Genomic DNA, 14,710 nt, shown 5'->3' with positions numbered 1-14,710 from the left:
ATTTGCTGTTTAGTTTTAAAAATTTATTTTTTAGTTACACTTTTTTTTAAATTACCTTATGAGTTCAGAATGAGATTCTAAACCTGACTTGGAAAGTTTTGAAAATTTTTATAAATAAAACTTAAAATTTTTTTTAAAATAAAGTAAATTTTTTGTTTTCTAATCTAAAAAGTGAAATTGCAAACTAAATATCTCGAAAGAGTGTATATGTATGTATTTATTTATTTTATTTATGAAAATTGAAAATATAAGTTCTTTGCGGTAATGAGTGTTATAAACTCTTATTAAATACTTATTGAAATACTCTTAGTATGAAAGAGTTAATGTTTATTTTATATGTAACAATTTAATATATTTTTTTTAAACTAGAAAGACGATTAATTATGAGGCATCCTGAAGACTCGACCTCAAGCGAAGATGAAGTTGCAGAGAATGACAGACATTTAAAGAAACAAGTGTCTTCTATTGAAGCAGAAAATAGTGAGTTTTAAATATATTAAAAATATTTTTAATAATATAGTAATTTCAAAATTTCAAAATGAAATCAAATTGATTTGCACACCAATTTAATTAAATTTTTTGTTCAATCTATCATTGTAAACCCATATTGTTAAATAATATTTACTTTAAAAATAATAACATTTATTTTTGCAGAAAATTCTCCACCAAATGATAAACAAAATCAGAATTCAGAAGAAAATGTTGTATCCATTTTAGCTGAATTTAAAAAAGAATGTAAGTTGGTTTTTTGATATTTTATTGTATAATTAAAATATTATTTTTCTTAAAATTTTTTTTGTATTTTCAGTTATTGAAGCTTTAAGTGCTACAGAAAATAAAGTATTGAAAGCTGTAAGTGTTTCAAAAGATGAAATGAAGGCTTTAACGAAAAAAGAAATTATTGCTTCAGAACGACGTGTTGAATACGACGTTAAACAAAAAGGGAATGAGATTATTCAACTTATAGAGACAACTGCGGCTTCATCTGACTTAAAAACGTTTCTCGAACAACCATTCATCAGTCAGCTCCTTTTAACAACTGTCGAAAATTTCGAAGTCTTTGACACTGATTTAAAAATCAACCAAAAATTGCGTCAAAAATTGGTAAACATTCACATTATTATCATTCACAATAAAAGTAACATTTTTAACATATTTCTTTTACATCTAAAATTCAAAGTCAATTTGTTTTATTTATAAAACATACAAAAGTAATATTAAATATATAATTAATGTAACTTACCTTCACATACATGACTTTTTCATTTTTAGCACACACACCTATTGCGTAAAATCGCTGGCACAAAAGACATTAATGAAGCAGTAAAAGCTGTAATGCCAACATTAATAAAAAAAGAAGTACAGAAAAACTTTTCCGGAAAGGGTAAATCATTCAGAGGAGTCAAAAAAGCAGCTTTTTCTGAAACTACTTTATTTTCGTGCATTTCAGGTAATTTATACATATTTAATTTTATATATTGTCATTTAATGAATGTTTTAAGTACTATGGGATTTTACCAAGACAATTATTTAGTGGTAAAATATTCAATTTATTTTTTAAAGTTTTTAATTTTTTTTTAAATTTTTATCATATTGTTTTCTATAAAAAATGATACTCGTTCTTATATCAAAGTGGATATTAGTAACAGTTAATACAAAATTAATATAATTATTTTTCCACTTGTATTTATCGTTATAATTTTTAACTTTTTTTTAGCTGTGATAACTTTTAAAATTAAGGATTCGAACGATAAAAATATTGGCAGCGCCATAGGAGTGTGGCTGACTCAATATAAAGATAGAGAAGGTGGGCGAAAGTTGCGACAGGAAGAGGCGAGGAACAACTCCGATTCGATGAAAACTGGAGAACCAAATTCTCCATTACAAGAGGAACCAAAATCCCTTTCTTTAAACGAAGAATTGAATTCTTTCTCAGAAGAGAATTCCAATTATTTAAATGAAGAATTGAATTCTTCATTGCAAACGAATCCGAATTTGAAGATTGATTAAAAAAAATTTTTTTTATATGTTCAAACATATTTTAAACGCGATTTTTACCTGCGGTTGTAACAGGGTTAAATTATTAAAGCGAAGAAAAATCGCAGTCTAACCTACAGAATTTCGAAAATGAGTCGAAGACCTCATTTTTATTTATATTATAAAACAATATAAAGATGATGATTTCTGAAACCGCTACTGTTAAGAGTATCAAACATTTTTGTTCAAAGAGGATTTTTGAATTTTACGTTAAATGTAAATGTGTTTTTTACCTGTTGTTATAACAGGATTTAAATTATTAGAAGGGAAATGAAAGAGAAACTTCAGTTTATCACAAAATAATTTCGAAAATGATTAAAAAGTCCTCTTTATTTATATGTTTAAAATTTTTGCTTAAGAATATTTTCATATTTATACTAAATTTATAAACACGTTTTTTACAACTTGCTAAAATGCATAATAAAATATTAACAAAACGAAGAGAAAGCAAATTCTCACAAGAAAATTTAGAAACTGATTAAAAGATCTTCTTTTTGTTTATATTTCAGTACGTTGTAAGGATAATTATTTTTAAAAGTGTATGTTCAAAAATTTTGATGAAAAATGGTTTTGTATTTTTACGTTACATTATTATAAACGTGTTTTAAACTGTTGCTAGATTATTAAATTTTGTATCTGAGGTGTCAAGATGTGTTCAATTAAACCAAAACAATAAAACTTCTATTATAAAGATCAAACAAGTTTTTTTTCTTGTAAATATTTGGATGTTTTATGAAAAAGATCCATATGTATAAGAAATATATGAATCGGATAAAAATACTTGTGAACACTTTTCCTAATTAATTAAATAAATAAAAAATAATTTTTTTTGTTAACATTTACTAAACAAATATTAAATATTCATTAGGTATGTACAAATAAATAATTTTTTTATATTTAATTAATTCAATAATTGCAAAGAGTTAAATTGAAATTTGAAAATTCCCGCGCTGCGCTGCTCAGAACCATGTGCGCTGGAAAAGAATTTAGAGGAGTCACCACCAGGGTGCATGTGAGAATGTTCTACCCGAAAACAATATGCTCGACTAGTGTTATAAGAAGGGACTCCTGCACCGTCAGGAGCAAAATTTATTTCTATTCACCTATTGCTTAAGTGTGACTGGTGATTTTTTGGTACCTCTCTTTTTTTAGAGTTGTATAATTAATTAAATCTGTTTTCTTTCAATCTTGACAAGATTTTGTTGGCTTCCAATATTGGTACAATCTTTGTAGCTACAGATTAACCAAAGTTTTGGAAATGTTGGCTTCCATTATTGGTACAATCTTTGTAGCCATGGATTATCCAATGTTTTTTTATCCGATATTTGTCTTGGAAGCCAATATTAATCCAATATTGGCTACCAATGCTTGGCAAAGTCGTGATCATCCCAAGGTTCTAGCAATCGTTGTCCAATATTGGGAGCCAGTAGTTAACCAAGAAAAAATCTATTGGCTTCCAATATTGCCCAATATTGCGCCAATGGTAAGCACTGGCAATTTCCCATTGGGACCCTTTAAGTGCATAGTACAATATACATTTATATCCTAGGGAAATTAACCCAGGTCAGGAAAACTAAAATTAAATGAGCTATTTCAACAAAAAAAGCTACTTTGGAAATTCAACAGTAGAATAGGATCCTACATTACTAATCTATAATTAGATGTATGAATGTCTATAGTAATCATAAGTTTAGCACTTTAGATTCTACCAAATGCAGTTAACTATAAGAACGAGATGCCTCAATTCTTTCGGTTTCCTGTCAGTATAATTTTATTAATTGTCATTATCAAGCACCATAACCAAGTGATAGTAAAATATTTGTTATTTAAAATATTTGTATTTATACAGATTTATTAAGTTAAATTATTTGATAATTTTAAATTACCAAATTAATTTGTATAAAGAATTAAATGTTCAATAAATAACTAAATTCTTTCAGTGTTAGAGCAAAAAAATCCCAATTTATATTTTAAAAATGTCGTTTTTAATTAAAATTAGTCGAAAAAGTTAAAAAAAAATAAAAAAAGTGGAAGAATTTGAGACCTGAATCAGTTTAAATTCCCTGATATTTCCCGGTTTTCCCGATTAGTTATTTATATTAATTTATACTTTATTTATTATGTTACTTATTTATTACTTTATTTTATTATTTATTATTTTATCTTTAGAAAATTTTAGGTTTGTTTAGATAGTACGTACTCAAAATAACTGCGCAAATTTTTAATTTTTCGAAGGCTGGCTTATCTTTTTTTTGAGCTTTAAATGTATACTTGGTCTTAACTTCAAAAGTTAATAAATTGGTAAGTGCACTAGCAACAGTTTTATTGCAGTTGGAGCGCTTTCCCAAGGTCATAACAGCTGATATCTGAAATCAATTTACATTTTTATAATTTTTGCTCTTTCGAAAGATAATTATTGTATATATAAAATTATATATCATAATAAAATAATTAAAAAATTACCACTTTCTTCCTGAATCGGGAGGACTTTAGGAAACCCTCTAAGGAAGTCATTTCCTCGACCGTTTTGATCGGGAACATTTTCAACTCTTTTTCGCCAAATTCGCTCACTTTTTCCTTTCTATCTTTCGATAGATGAGTTAATTTTACATCTATTGCACATAATTTTTTAAAAATAATTTGTTAATGAACTTTATCTGAAAAAATATATTAAAAATTAAAAAAATTACATAAGATATAAAAAATGTATTTTAATAAGATTAATTTAATAAGAAGATTTTAATAAGAACTTTTGTCTAAAAGTTTTTTTTAATTTTGCATATTTCACTCAATAAACGAAAAAAAACATAAATTGCAGGACCATTTTATTTTTTTCACTATAAAAAACAAAATTTCGGGTATTGTCACTATGATTTTTTTCGTAATCAGCGCATCAAAATACATCAAAGTACGTAGTATAAAAAAATATTTTTACAAATACTCAACATTCAACATTTTTTTAAAATTCTGAAAATATTGAAAAAATTGTTTGCCCATGATCGGACTAGACTTAAAATTTTTGTAAAAGGAAGAAGTTTTTTGAAAATTGGAGATCCAATTGCAGATTGACTTCGAATTTGGCGTGGAATACATCAAATAAAATTGAATTTTAATTGATTAAAATTTATTAATTGAATAAAATATAATAGATTGAAATTTCAGTAGGTTGGATAAATTATTTCATTTTAAGAATAACCAATAAATTAATGAATTTTTCGATAAGTCGGAAAATTGAAAATTTTCATAGAACTTAAAAAGGAAGTAGATTTAATTTGTGGTCAATTCAATTTTGTGGACTAAAAAAAGTATTTTTAAAAATTTGAAATGCGAATATTTTTCGAATTAAAATACTTGCAATTTTAATTAACAACTACGAGAATGAAATTGTACTTTTAGTAGTATTACATAAAAAAGGACACATTAATATGTTCTACAGCGAATTTCTTAATTATCAATCGACAAAACTTTATTTCCCGAAATGATAATTTGGTGAAAAATTTATTTTGGCAGAATTTTCATTTAACATAATTTTAATTTGTTAGAAAATATATTTGATAACTCTTTAATTTTGCACAAAATTTAATTTTTCGAATTTTAATTTGTCATTAAGTTAATTTCATTGATTTTTAATTTGAAAAGAAGTAAATTTGACATAATTTTGATTTTGCTGAAAATCTAAGTGATTGAATTTTAGTTTCGAAGAAAGTCTATTTCATCAAATTTCAATTTTATGTAAAAATTAAATTATTTTTACTTTCTGTCAAAATTAATTTCGGTTAAATTTATTGTTTACCAAATTTAAATTCTGTCAAATAAACCTTCTGCTAAATAAAAATTTTATCAATTACAATTTCTTAAAAATTTGAAATTTGTTTAATTTACTGTCATTTAAAAGAAACTGCATTCTTACCTTTTGAGATATGTTCACTTTGTTTATCCATCTTTTCGGTATATTCCTCCCTAAGTAAACTGTCCTCCTCTCTCTGTGAACTGTCCTCCTTGCTTTGCAAACTCTCTTCATTCACCGGTTCTGTTTCTAGTTGTTTTACTGGATGTTGTTGTTCCAAAGGTTTCACCGGTAGTTCCATTGACATCATTTTTGGCTTAATGGTATTTTCAATGAAAGCTGCAATATAAAACAATGTGAAAACGAAAATATTAAAAAACTGAAAATCCTTTCTAGAATAATAACTTACCTAAAGGTTTCCTTTTTATTGTGGTGCTTGGTAATTCATAATCATATTCTGTTTTTATTTTCCTTAAATGTCGGGTTTTCTTTAACTTTTCTGCATTTTTAATCTCATCACTCTCGTAATCGCTAATTTTTTCTAACAGTTCCATCTTTTTCATCGCTGACTCATAATTAACTGCAATATACATTATTTAATTAAAACAATAATCGAGTAATATGCAGGCTTCATAGCATAAAATTTGTTAAAAAAGGGAATAGTGGAAATTTTGTTTCAAAAAAGAGAAAACATAGGGTAAAATCTGAATGTATATTTCTCTTAACCAAAATGCTGTAAAGTTGTTTTAATTACACTACCGGTGAAAGTTTTAACACCAGCCATTTTCTTAATGAATAAAAAACATTTAAAACATAGATAGCATAGAAACCAAATTTTTTTACAAATTTTTTAAAATATGTTAAATTTATAGAGAAAAGTAAGACAAATTTTGAAAAACAATAATTTAAAATTACTTTAAAAGAAGAAAAAATTCCAAGTCATCGTATAAATTATTCGAATTCAGAATTTTGGCAAACGTTCTAAATGCTTAAATTTTCAATGAAATTGATTAAAATATTATTGAAAAAAATTAATTTATTAATTGAAATAGTTGCAAATTTTAATTTCTGAAAATTATTGACAAAATTTTAAACAGTAATTGAATTTAAAAGATTTATGAATAAAAAGACTTGGATTTTTGAAAAATTGAATTAAAATGATTAAAATAATTAATTTTGCGAAGAATTTTAGATAAAAATTTTAGAAGTAATCTTTGGAAGAAATATATTTAAGTTTTTCAAAAATAATTAAAATTTCAGGAGATATACTAAAAGAATTTTTGTAAATTTTAATTGAGGAAGATTTTTTACGGTCGTACCATTAGTAATTAAGTCTAATTACCTGCGTATCGATGAAATTCTATAATTTTATAGAATTCACTATTTTTCGCATCGTTTGGCTATTAAAATTTTCACCAATTCCCTGGCAGGAATATTTGAAGGGTACAAACTTCCGACGATTTCCTCTTCTTCGAACACCAACCATGAGGAACAGACGATTCCCATGCCGTCTTTAAAACTTACGATGGCGTATTCCCCGAAATCTATATTCGAAATTGTTAATCGCACAATAAATCACCACGATGTGCACACGAGCCGGCACAGCAGTGCATGTGTTCGGGAAAGTCACTGACAGTCACTGGCAGTACAAATTACCCAATCAGGATATAGATTCTGTTGGATCAGCCCAATAACAGTATCACTGGCAGTGACTGTCAGTGTGATGGATCCCACAATCTACTTGTGCTTCCTGTGCTTGGAAACGCGTGGTACCACGTGACACAAATTATAAGGGCTCTATTTATATGAGCAGATTAGCGAATTACCGAAAATAATTTTTATCCAATTAAAAAATAATCTCTCAAGGAAAATATTACATTACCCTGATCATAATAGTTTCTCTCATTTTTAAATACCGGAAAAAACGGAGCGGAAGTGATAATCATTCTAGAAAGTTCGATAGCCAATTTCTATAGGAAATTAGCATAGCTACAGGTCAGTCTGCAACAAGTGCTATTTATCGCGAAAATAATATGTGTGACTTTGTCTAATTTAGTGTTTTCTATTAATTAATTATTAATTAATAATCTTCCCTAACTTGAAGTTTATCTTTTTTTAAGGTAAGTGATTTAATTGTTGGCACTGTGACAGTCGTTGCCAATTTTTAAAATTTGTAATATTAAACTAAAAACATTGAGGTTAGGTAACTTCTAGTTTAATGTACATAATATACTTATTAGAAATATATCATATTTCTTTCAAAAAGTTAATATTTTTATATTATCTTGTTTGAGTCGAAGTCGATTTTAGTTAAATTATGTAATTAATTTATAAAATTTTAGAGTGTGAATAAGTAAAATGCCAATGATTATTATGGCCATTAGGAAATTTTTAACGACTGGAACACTGCATTACAAAAAACAATGATTAGTTATTAAGAATGTTTTAGCAAATTTTTATTTAAAACTTATAATTTTATCCGATTTAAAATTTTCATAACATTTGTCATTCTTGACATTTTTAAATGATATATTTTCTTGTTGACTAATAATATTCACATAAATTTAAAAATGTGTAATTTTAAAAAAAGTGAAATAAAATATTTTCCAATTTTACTATTTTCCCATCTGAATGTTAACTTCTGCTTCAGCAGTTCATATTTTAAATTAGTTTATAATGCCAAAATTGTTGCAATATTTATAACTACAACAATTATTGAAATTACAAAAATTATTAAATTTTTGTTCATTTTTTTACAGTGTCAAAAATGAAAACTAAAAAAATATATAAAACACCACGCACGTGTGGCTTTTCCAACAGACATTTGCGCCGGATTATTAAAAAGAAAGTGAAGGAGGAAATTGAAAAACATTATCAACTTTATATTATTCGTAAACAATTATTATTTTATAATAAATAATAATTGTTGTATTTAAAAATTTATAAATAAATATTTATTGTTGATTACCTTATATCTAATTTAGTGTAAGTTGTTTTAACGCTTTTATACCAAAAAAAGGTACGTGGATATAAAACAAATTTTAAATTTTTTATATGATACGAAGAGCTCAATGTTCTATTAATATTAACACTTCATAGAAAAATTTTTTAAAACTATTGAACGTGAAAATTTCTTAAAACAATAATTATGTTATACTCTAATCTCCAATACATAAAGAACAATTTTTTTTATTTTTAAATTGGTCAAGTGACATTTTGTACACAATTTTAAATAATATATTTTTCACGTATTATTTTCTACTATTAAATAATTTAATTCATTAAAAAACTTGAAGTAAGCCTTTCAAAATAAAATTTAATCGGTTCTTTTTTTATATTTTTAGAATTAATTATTTACTACTAATTATTATACGAAACATAACCTAGATTAATCATATGGAAGAGTCGTAGCAACTTTTGCTTGAATTCAAATAAAATTCGCGAGGAAACCGACTTATAATAGCACTGAGTTCTCATTAAAAAAATTACTCGAACTCCACCTGATATTCAGGCGGAATTTATACAACACAAGCTAACCGGCGTATAGGTACACTGACATACACACGTAAACATGGAAGTGTCAGTGCATCACTGTGTGTACACGTAAATTTGCTTGTGTTGTATAAACTCCGCCTGAATATCAGTTGGAGTTCGAGTAATTTTTATAAGGAGAACTCAGAGCCACTATGAGTCGGGTTCCTGGCAAATTTCACTTTAATTCAAGCAAAAGTCGCTACGACTCTTCCATATGATTAATCTAGGTTATATTTCGTATAATAATCACCACAGAATTCTCTCCGTGTAGGGTTTTCAATTTTTTTGACTTGTTTGTCAATATATCATTTTTCGTGTTTTCACAATGTTAAAAATCTTTTTTTATATGAAAATTATATGAAATTAAAGCATTTGACACATTTGTACATATAATTCGTAATTTGTATATATATATATTTTATATTTTCATTCACCAAATGAAGCTTTACAGTTTTCTTTCAAAACTAAAATTTGTAAAGTAATTAAATTTATTATGATTTAAATACTTCCTTTAAATACTTTCCTTTACTTCAGGTAATAAAAAAACAATTAATTAATATGAGATCAATTTGAGCCGCCGGATATTATAACGACACATAAAATTTTTAAAACGGTATTTGTTGGCCCCTAGCATCTTAAAAATCAATTGTTAAAAATAAAATAAATTTTTTCAAATTTTTATTTTCATAATATTTTTAAAAAATTTATTTAAAAAAATTTATTTTTAAGGTGCCAGGGGCCAACGAATACCGCTCTAGAAATTTTATGTGTCGTTATAATATCCGGCAGCTCAATTCTTAAATGTAGGAGACAAAATAAATTTTTAAATAAAAGTTGTTAATCTTTAAGAAGTGTAAAAATATCTATTCTCAATTTTATCTAACGTGAGCTTTTTCACTAAATTTTGAAATAAATTGATTACAGGCTTATATATATTTTTTTTAATTTTTAACAATATTGAATTGTAAATCTTACTAAAATAAATTTAAAAAAAATTTTCTTTATCCTTTTACATGTCAATATGAAAGTTATGTCAACTAAATAGTCATGAAAAATTATTATGTGACTCTATTTCTACTTGTCCAAGCTTGAGCGTTAATTGATTCAACTAACACATTCTTGAAAATATTCATTTGCCTCGTATTCGAAGAATATATTTCCCTTTTCTCATTACAGTGTAAATTGCAGTAAATTAAATAATTTTTCAATTGAAAACGACGTAGTTGATACAGAAACTAGTAGTGGATCTGAAAACTCCTACCTAAGTGACAGTGAAAATTTCGATAAGACTTCAGATGAAGACGAAGAAATATTTTAAAAGAATTTCGGAATGAAAACAAAAGGGTTCAACATGTGAAATTATCATTTAACATTGATGGTTTATCTAATTCAAAATCGGGAACAGAAAGTTTATGGCTCATTCTTTGCTCCGAAATAAATGACAATATAGTTTTTCCAGTTGGGGCCTTCTATGGGAAAAGTAAACCTGACGACGCAAATGAATTCATGAAAGAATTTGTGAATGAATTCATTTCTTTGTGTCAAAATGGTTTGCAAGTTTTAAATGTTACAGTATCCTGTGAAAAAATTATATGTGATGCTCCGGCAAAATCTTTTGCATTCTACTTGAAGGGTCACACCGGATACAACAGTTACTCCAAATGTGAAATTGGCGGGATTTATATTTCACGACATGTAAGAAAGAAAAAAAAGAAAGGAATAGTATGCTTTCCTACGCCCAAAAGATTAAAATTGAAAACAGATGAAGGATTCAACCGTAATTATTATAATGATATTGAAAATGGGAAGGAAACAATTTTAAAATCAATTCCGAATTTCGGTTGTATATCAGGAGTTCCTTTGGATTACATGCATCTTGTTTTATTAGGCGTTGTAAAGAAAATAATTAAATTGTGGATAACAGGACCGTACGGAACTAAGTTACGAAGGAATGAAATAAACAAAATTTCCAAGAAATTGAATGCTCTTCGATACAGCGTACCATAAGAATTCGTAAGAAGACCTCGTTCACTATGGAATTATACACATTGGAAAGCAACAGAGTTCCGTACATTTTTACTTTATGCAGCGCCAGTAGTGTTGAAAAATATTAGACGAGATATATATGACCATTTTATGCTTTTACATACTGCAATATCAGTTTTGGTGAGTGACATTCACTTAGAAATACCAAGGAATATAGATGTTTGTCATGAATTTCTAGTGCGATTTGTTGAAGACTTTGAAACAATTTATGGAAAAAAGTATGTGTCTCATAATGTCCATAATTTGTTGCACTTGTGCAATGATGTTAAACAGTATGGTCGTTTGGATAAATTTAGTTCATTTAAATTTGAAAACTATTTAGGTTCAATTAAAAGATGGATAAGAAAAATCTTGCAAAATAAAACATTTAAATTGAACTGCAACGAGCCGAAGAATAGCTAAGTCCTATTAAAAAATGGAGTATTCGGTCAAGTTCTCAACATTATCGATTGCAACAACGAAATATAACTAATAATAAAAAAAATTAATTGTGTTGCTCCGCTTTACGATAACCCGGATTCTAGATGTATCAATATTTATAAGGGAATTCTTCCCGAGGAAGCCGAATTCTTAGTTCCATTAACGAATGTCTTATCTAAAGTTTGGAGAATCCCATCTAGTAGAGGGATGACACTGCTTCCTTTGCAACACACTGTTTAAGAATACGTATTTTATTGTACGTTTTGAAAATAAGACAAATAATAAGCTGAAATTAATTTCTGTATTTTATATTTTTAACTAAAAAAATGAAAACATATTATTAATGTAAAAAAAAGTTGCAGAAAAAATAAGTTTAGAAGGCGTTTAATTTTTTGAGAAAAAAAATTACCTATGTACGAAAGAAGAAAGAAAGAAATATGCTTAACTACCAGATGAAACTCTTAAAAAAAGGCTGGAACAAAAAACCCTAAAAAGGTATTTAAAATTTAAATTTAATAAAAAAAAGTTAAGAAAAAAGATGTCAAATTAATTAAATCTTTTTGGTTCAAAAATTTCTGAACAGCTTGTTGATTCTTTTTCGATTTTTCAGGTACGGAGTACGATAAAACTTTTAAAGTTGCTCTCAGTTTTAAGTGCGACTCATTTCCTTATGGACATGTTTATTTTAATTTTTCGAAGCTAATCTCGGCGAGACAGTATTTAGATAATTTACTCCAAGTTTACAGTTGGATGAAAAATATTTTAGTCAACTCCATTGGAGCTTTAGTATTTCTCAAAGACGTGGGGTAAGTGTGACAATTTTTCTGTTTAGAATTACTTTTAAATATTTTAAATTCTCTTTATTTTTCTTTTATTTTTCTTTTATTCTTCTTTCTTTTAATCTTCTTCTTCAGTTTAATAATAGACGCGTTTTGAAGAAAGAGACCTTAAAGCAAAGAATTTTCGATTAAGTTATGAAATTTTAAAGTAAAAATGCACAAATAGGAGCAACTTTCAATGCATACCAATAATGTTTACATCTTATAATATTTAAAATTCTATTTTTTATTTTAAATTTTTTTCTTTGTTTTCATTTTTTTCTTGTTTTCTTTTGTATTATGATGTACTTTTCCCGGATGATTTGAAGTTATTTTTATTTTTTCTTGCTTTCTCGTCTCCTTTTTTGTAATGTATTGTTCAAGTTAATATTAAAAATGGTTTTTATTTTTTCTATCTTTCTCGTGATTCTTTTTCCTTGATGTATTATTTTTATTAATATTATTAATATTAATTGACTTCTTCGATATGTTGCAGCACACGTGGGATAACAGACAAAAAAGAAATTTTGGAGTTTTTGCACATTCACAGATATTTATTGATTCGTCAAATAATTTGGCTCTTAAGGAGAAACACAAAATTATCAAAGCGGATAAAATAATTAATGTCAAGAGACATTATTTAAGTGACGAGTCAATTACAATTTCGGTACGCCAATTTTTTATGTAAATGTCCTCTTAATGATAATTGCATCATTTCGATTTCACAACACTTCCTGACCATCATTTCTAACTTTTTTTTAATTTTATTGTTTGTTTTAACATCTTATTCTAATATTCTGAAATGTTCGAAAATATTTTTCAATTCTTTCCAATATTTACTTTCTCCATAATTAATTTACTTTAATTTAAAAACTTTAATCGATCTTTTAATTTTTTATACAAATTAATTTGTTAATTTAAAATTATCAAATCAAATAATTTAATTTAATAAATCTATGTTAATATTAATGAAAAATAATGTTAATTAAATTGAATTAGAATTAAATAATGAAATTGTTTTAAAGATAATTAATTTTTTTTTGTTTATTTGTTGTGTTATCATTATTTTTAATAATTAATTAAAAAATTTAATTTCAGTGTTTTGGATGATAATTACGAATTTATAACTTAATTTTGTTTTAATGTTTTCAGAAACAGTATTACAGAATTATTTGTTGTTAAAAAAACTTTTTGGATGTAAATTAGCATTTTAAATGCAATGACTAAATTAATTCATCAATCCGAATGGAGGAAATCACTTGTATTTATGATCAAGGAAAATTGCATTGAAGATTTTGGCGATACTTTGATAATGGGACCTAATAAAAAATTACAAACATTATTGTATAATCTCATTTTACAATATGTAGCAGCTGTCAATCTTACCTGTAATACTATTTTAAAGGTAATTAAGTTTATTCATATTTTATTTTCTTTTTGCTTCTAATAAACATGAATAATTTAACTGAGTATCTTTAATACATTAAAAATAAAGTTGAAAATAATTATTTTCCTTATATATTTTTTAAAATAAAAAAAAGTTTTAAATTAAAAAATTTTTTTTTAATATTTATTACTTTTCAAATTAATTGTTTATTTCATATTTCCATTCAAACTAAAATACAAAAATAATTATACGTCTGTTTTAGATTCGTCAAATGGCATTCCAAAGGTCGAAAGGCTATATGGAGTTTTGTTTTTTTTTTCTTTAAATTAGGCCTTTTTTAATTTTGCATTTTAAACGCAAATAAATAAATTATGAAAAAAAATTATTTGTTTTGTCTTTTTTTGGGGTTTCACTTTTCTTTTTTTTCTTTAAATTTAACTTTTTTATTTTAATTTTGCAAACACACGCAAAAGACAACGTTTAATAAATTAGTTTCAAAAATTATAAAAATATTGCTGTTTCTTATGTCTTTCCATCCTATCCTTTTAATATCTATTTTATTATTCAATTATTTTCTCAGAAATTTCTCATTTATATTAACATTTTAAATTTTTAACAAATTCGCATTAAAATTACTCATGTTAATTAGCAATTGAACTATTCAACAAATTCGCATTTAAT

At 25.8% G+C, this 14,710-nt stretch overlaps 2 protein-coding genes and 1 long non-coding RNA gene across 3 annotated transcripts; 2 read left to right on the top strand and 1 right to left on the bottom strand.

Annotated features, from left to right (window-relative positions):
* The first annotated feature begins 378 nt into the window (after positions 1–378).
* Positions 379–2,256, top strand: LOC127284406 (uncharacterized). The gene is made up of 5 exons (XM_051309816.1): positions 379–480; positions 655–735; positions 809–1,104; positions 1,273–1,450; positions 1,718–2,256. The coding sequence occupies exons 1-5, from the start codon at positions 384–386 to the stop codon at positions 2,008–2,010; spliced, it is 945 nt and encodes a 314-aa protein (XP_051165773.1). The 5' UTR covers positions 379–383; the 3' UTR covers positions 2,011–2,256.
* Positions 2,257–4,176: 1,920 nt separating this feature from the next.
* LOC127284411 (uncharacterized) lies at positions 4,177–7,414 on the bottom strand. Its single transcript, XM_051309822.1, has 5 exons — positions 7,167–7,414; positions 6,234–6,404; positions 5,948–6,163; positions 4,501–4,694; positions 4,177–4,403 (listed from the first exon to the last, which is right to left on the bottom strand). Exons 2-4 carry the CDS (start codon positions 6,385–6,387, stop codon positions 4,681–4,683), a joined length of 384 nt encoding a protein of 127 aa, XP_051165779.1. The 5' UTR covers positions 6,388–6,404; positions 7,167–7,414; the 3' UTR covers positions 4,177–4,403; positions 4,501–4,680.
* Positions 7,415–10,540: 3,126 nt separating this feature from the next.
* LOC127284415 (uncharacterized) lies at positions 10,541–14,411 on the top strand. Its single transcript, XR_007843480.1, has 5 exons — positions 10,541–12,319; positions 12,435–12,630; positions 13,139–13,309; positions 13,795–14,047; positions 14,292–14,411. It is a non-coding gene; the product is annotated as an uncharacterized LOC127284415 (long non-coding RNA).
* Positions 14,412–14,710: the final 299 nt, after the last annotated feature.

Source organism: Leptopilina boulardi, unplaced genomic scaffold, assembly GCF_019393585.1.
Source record: "Leptopilina boulardi isolate dan_hultmark-lab unplaced genomic scaffold, ZJU_Lbou_2.1 LbouV2_324, whole genome shotgun sequence".
NCBI classification, from domain to species: Eukaryota; Metazoa; Arthropoda; class Insecta; order Hymenoptera; family Figitidae; genus Leptopilina; species Leptopilina boulardi.
Note: the sequence above shows the minus strand (reverse complement) of the source record. Positions and strands in the feature narration are given on the sequence as shown.

Coding starts and splice junctions, on each gene's coding strand:
- LOC127284406 (XM_051309816.1), top strand. CDS start 384: ATGAGGCATCCTGAAGACTCGACCTCAAGCGAAGATGAAGTTGCAGAG. Junction 736..808: donor AGCTGAATTTAAAAAAGAAT/GTAAGTTGGTTT, acceptor TTGTATTTTCAG/TTATTGAAGCTTTAAGTGCT. Junction 1,451..1,717: donor TTTATTTTCGTGCATTTCAG/GTAATTTATACA, acceptor ACTTTTTTTTAG/CTGTGATAACTTTTAAAATT.
- LOC127284411 (XM_051309822.1), bottom strand. CDS start 6,387: ATGAAAAAGATGGAACTGTTAGAAAAAATTAGCGATTACGAGAGTGAT. Junction 6,164..6,233: donor AATAAAAAGGAAACCTTTAG/GTAAGTTATTAT, acceptor TTTATATTGCAG/CTTTCATTGAAAATACCATT.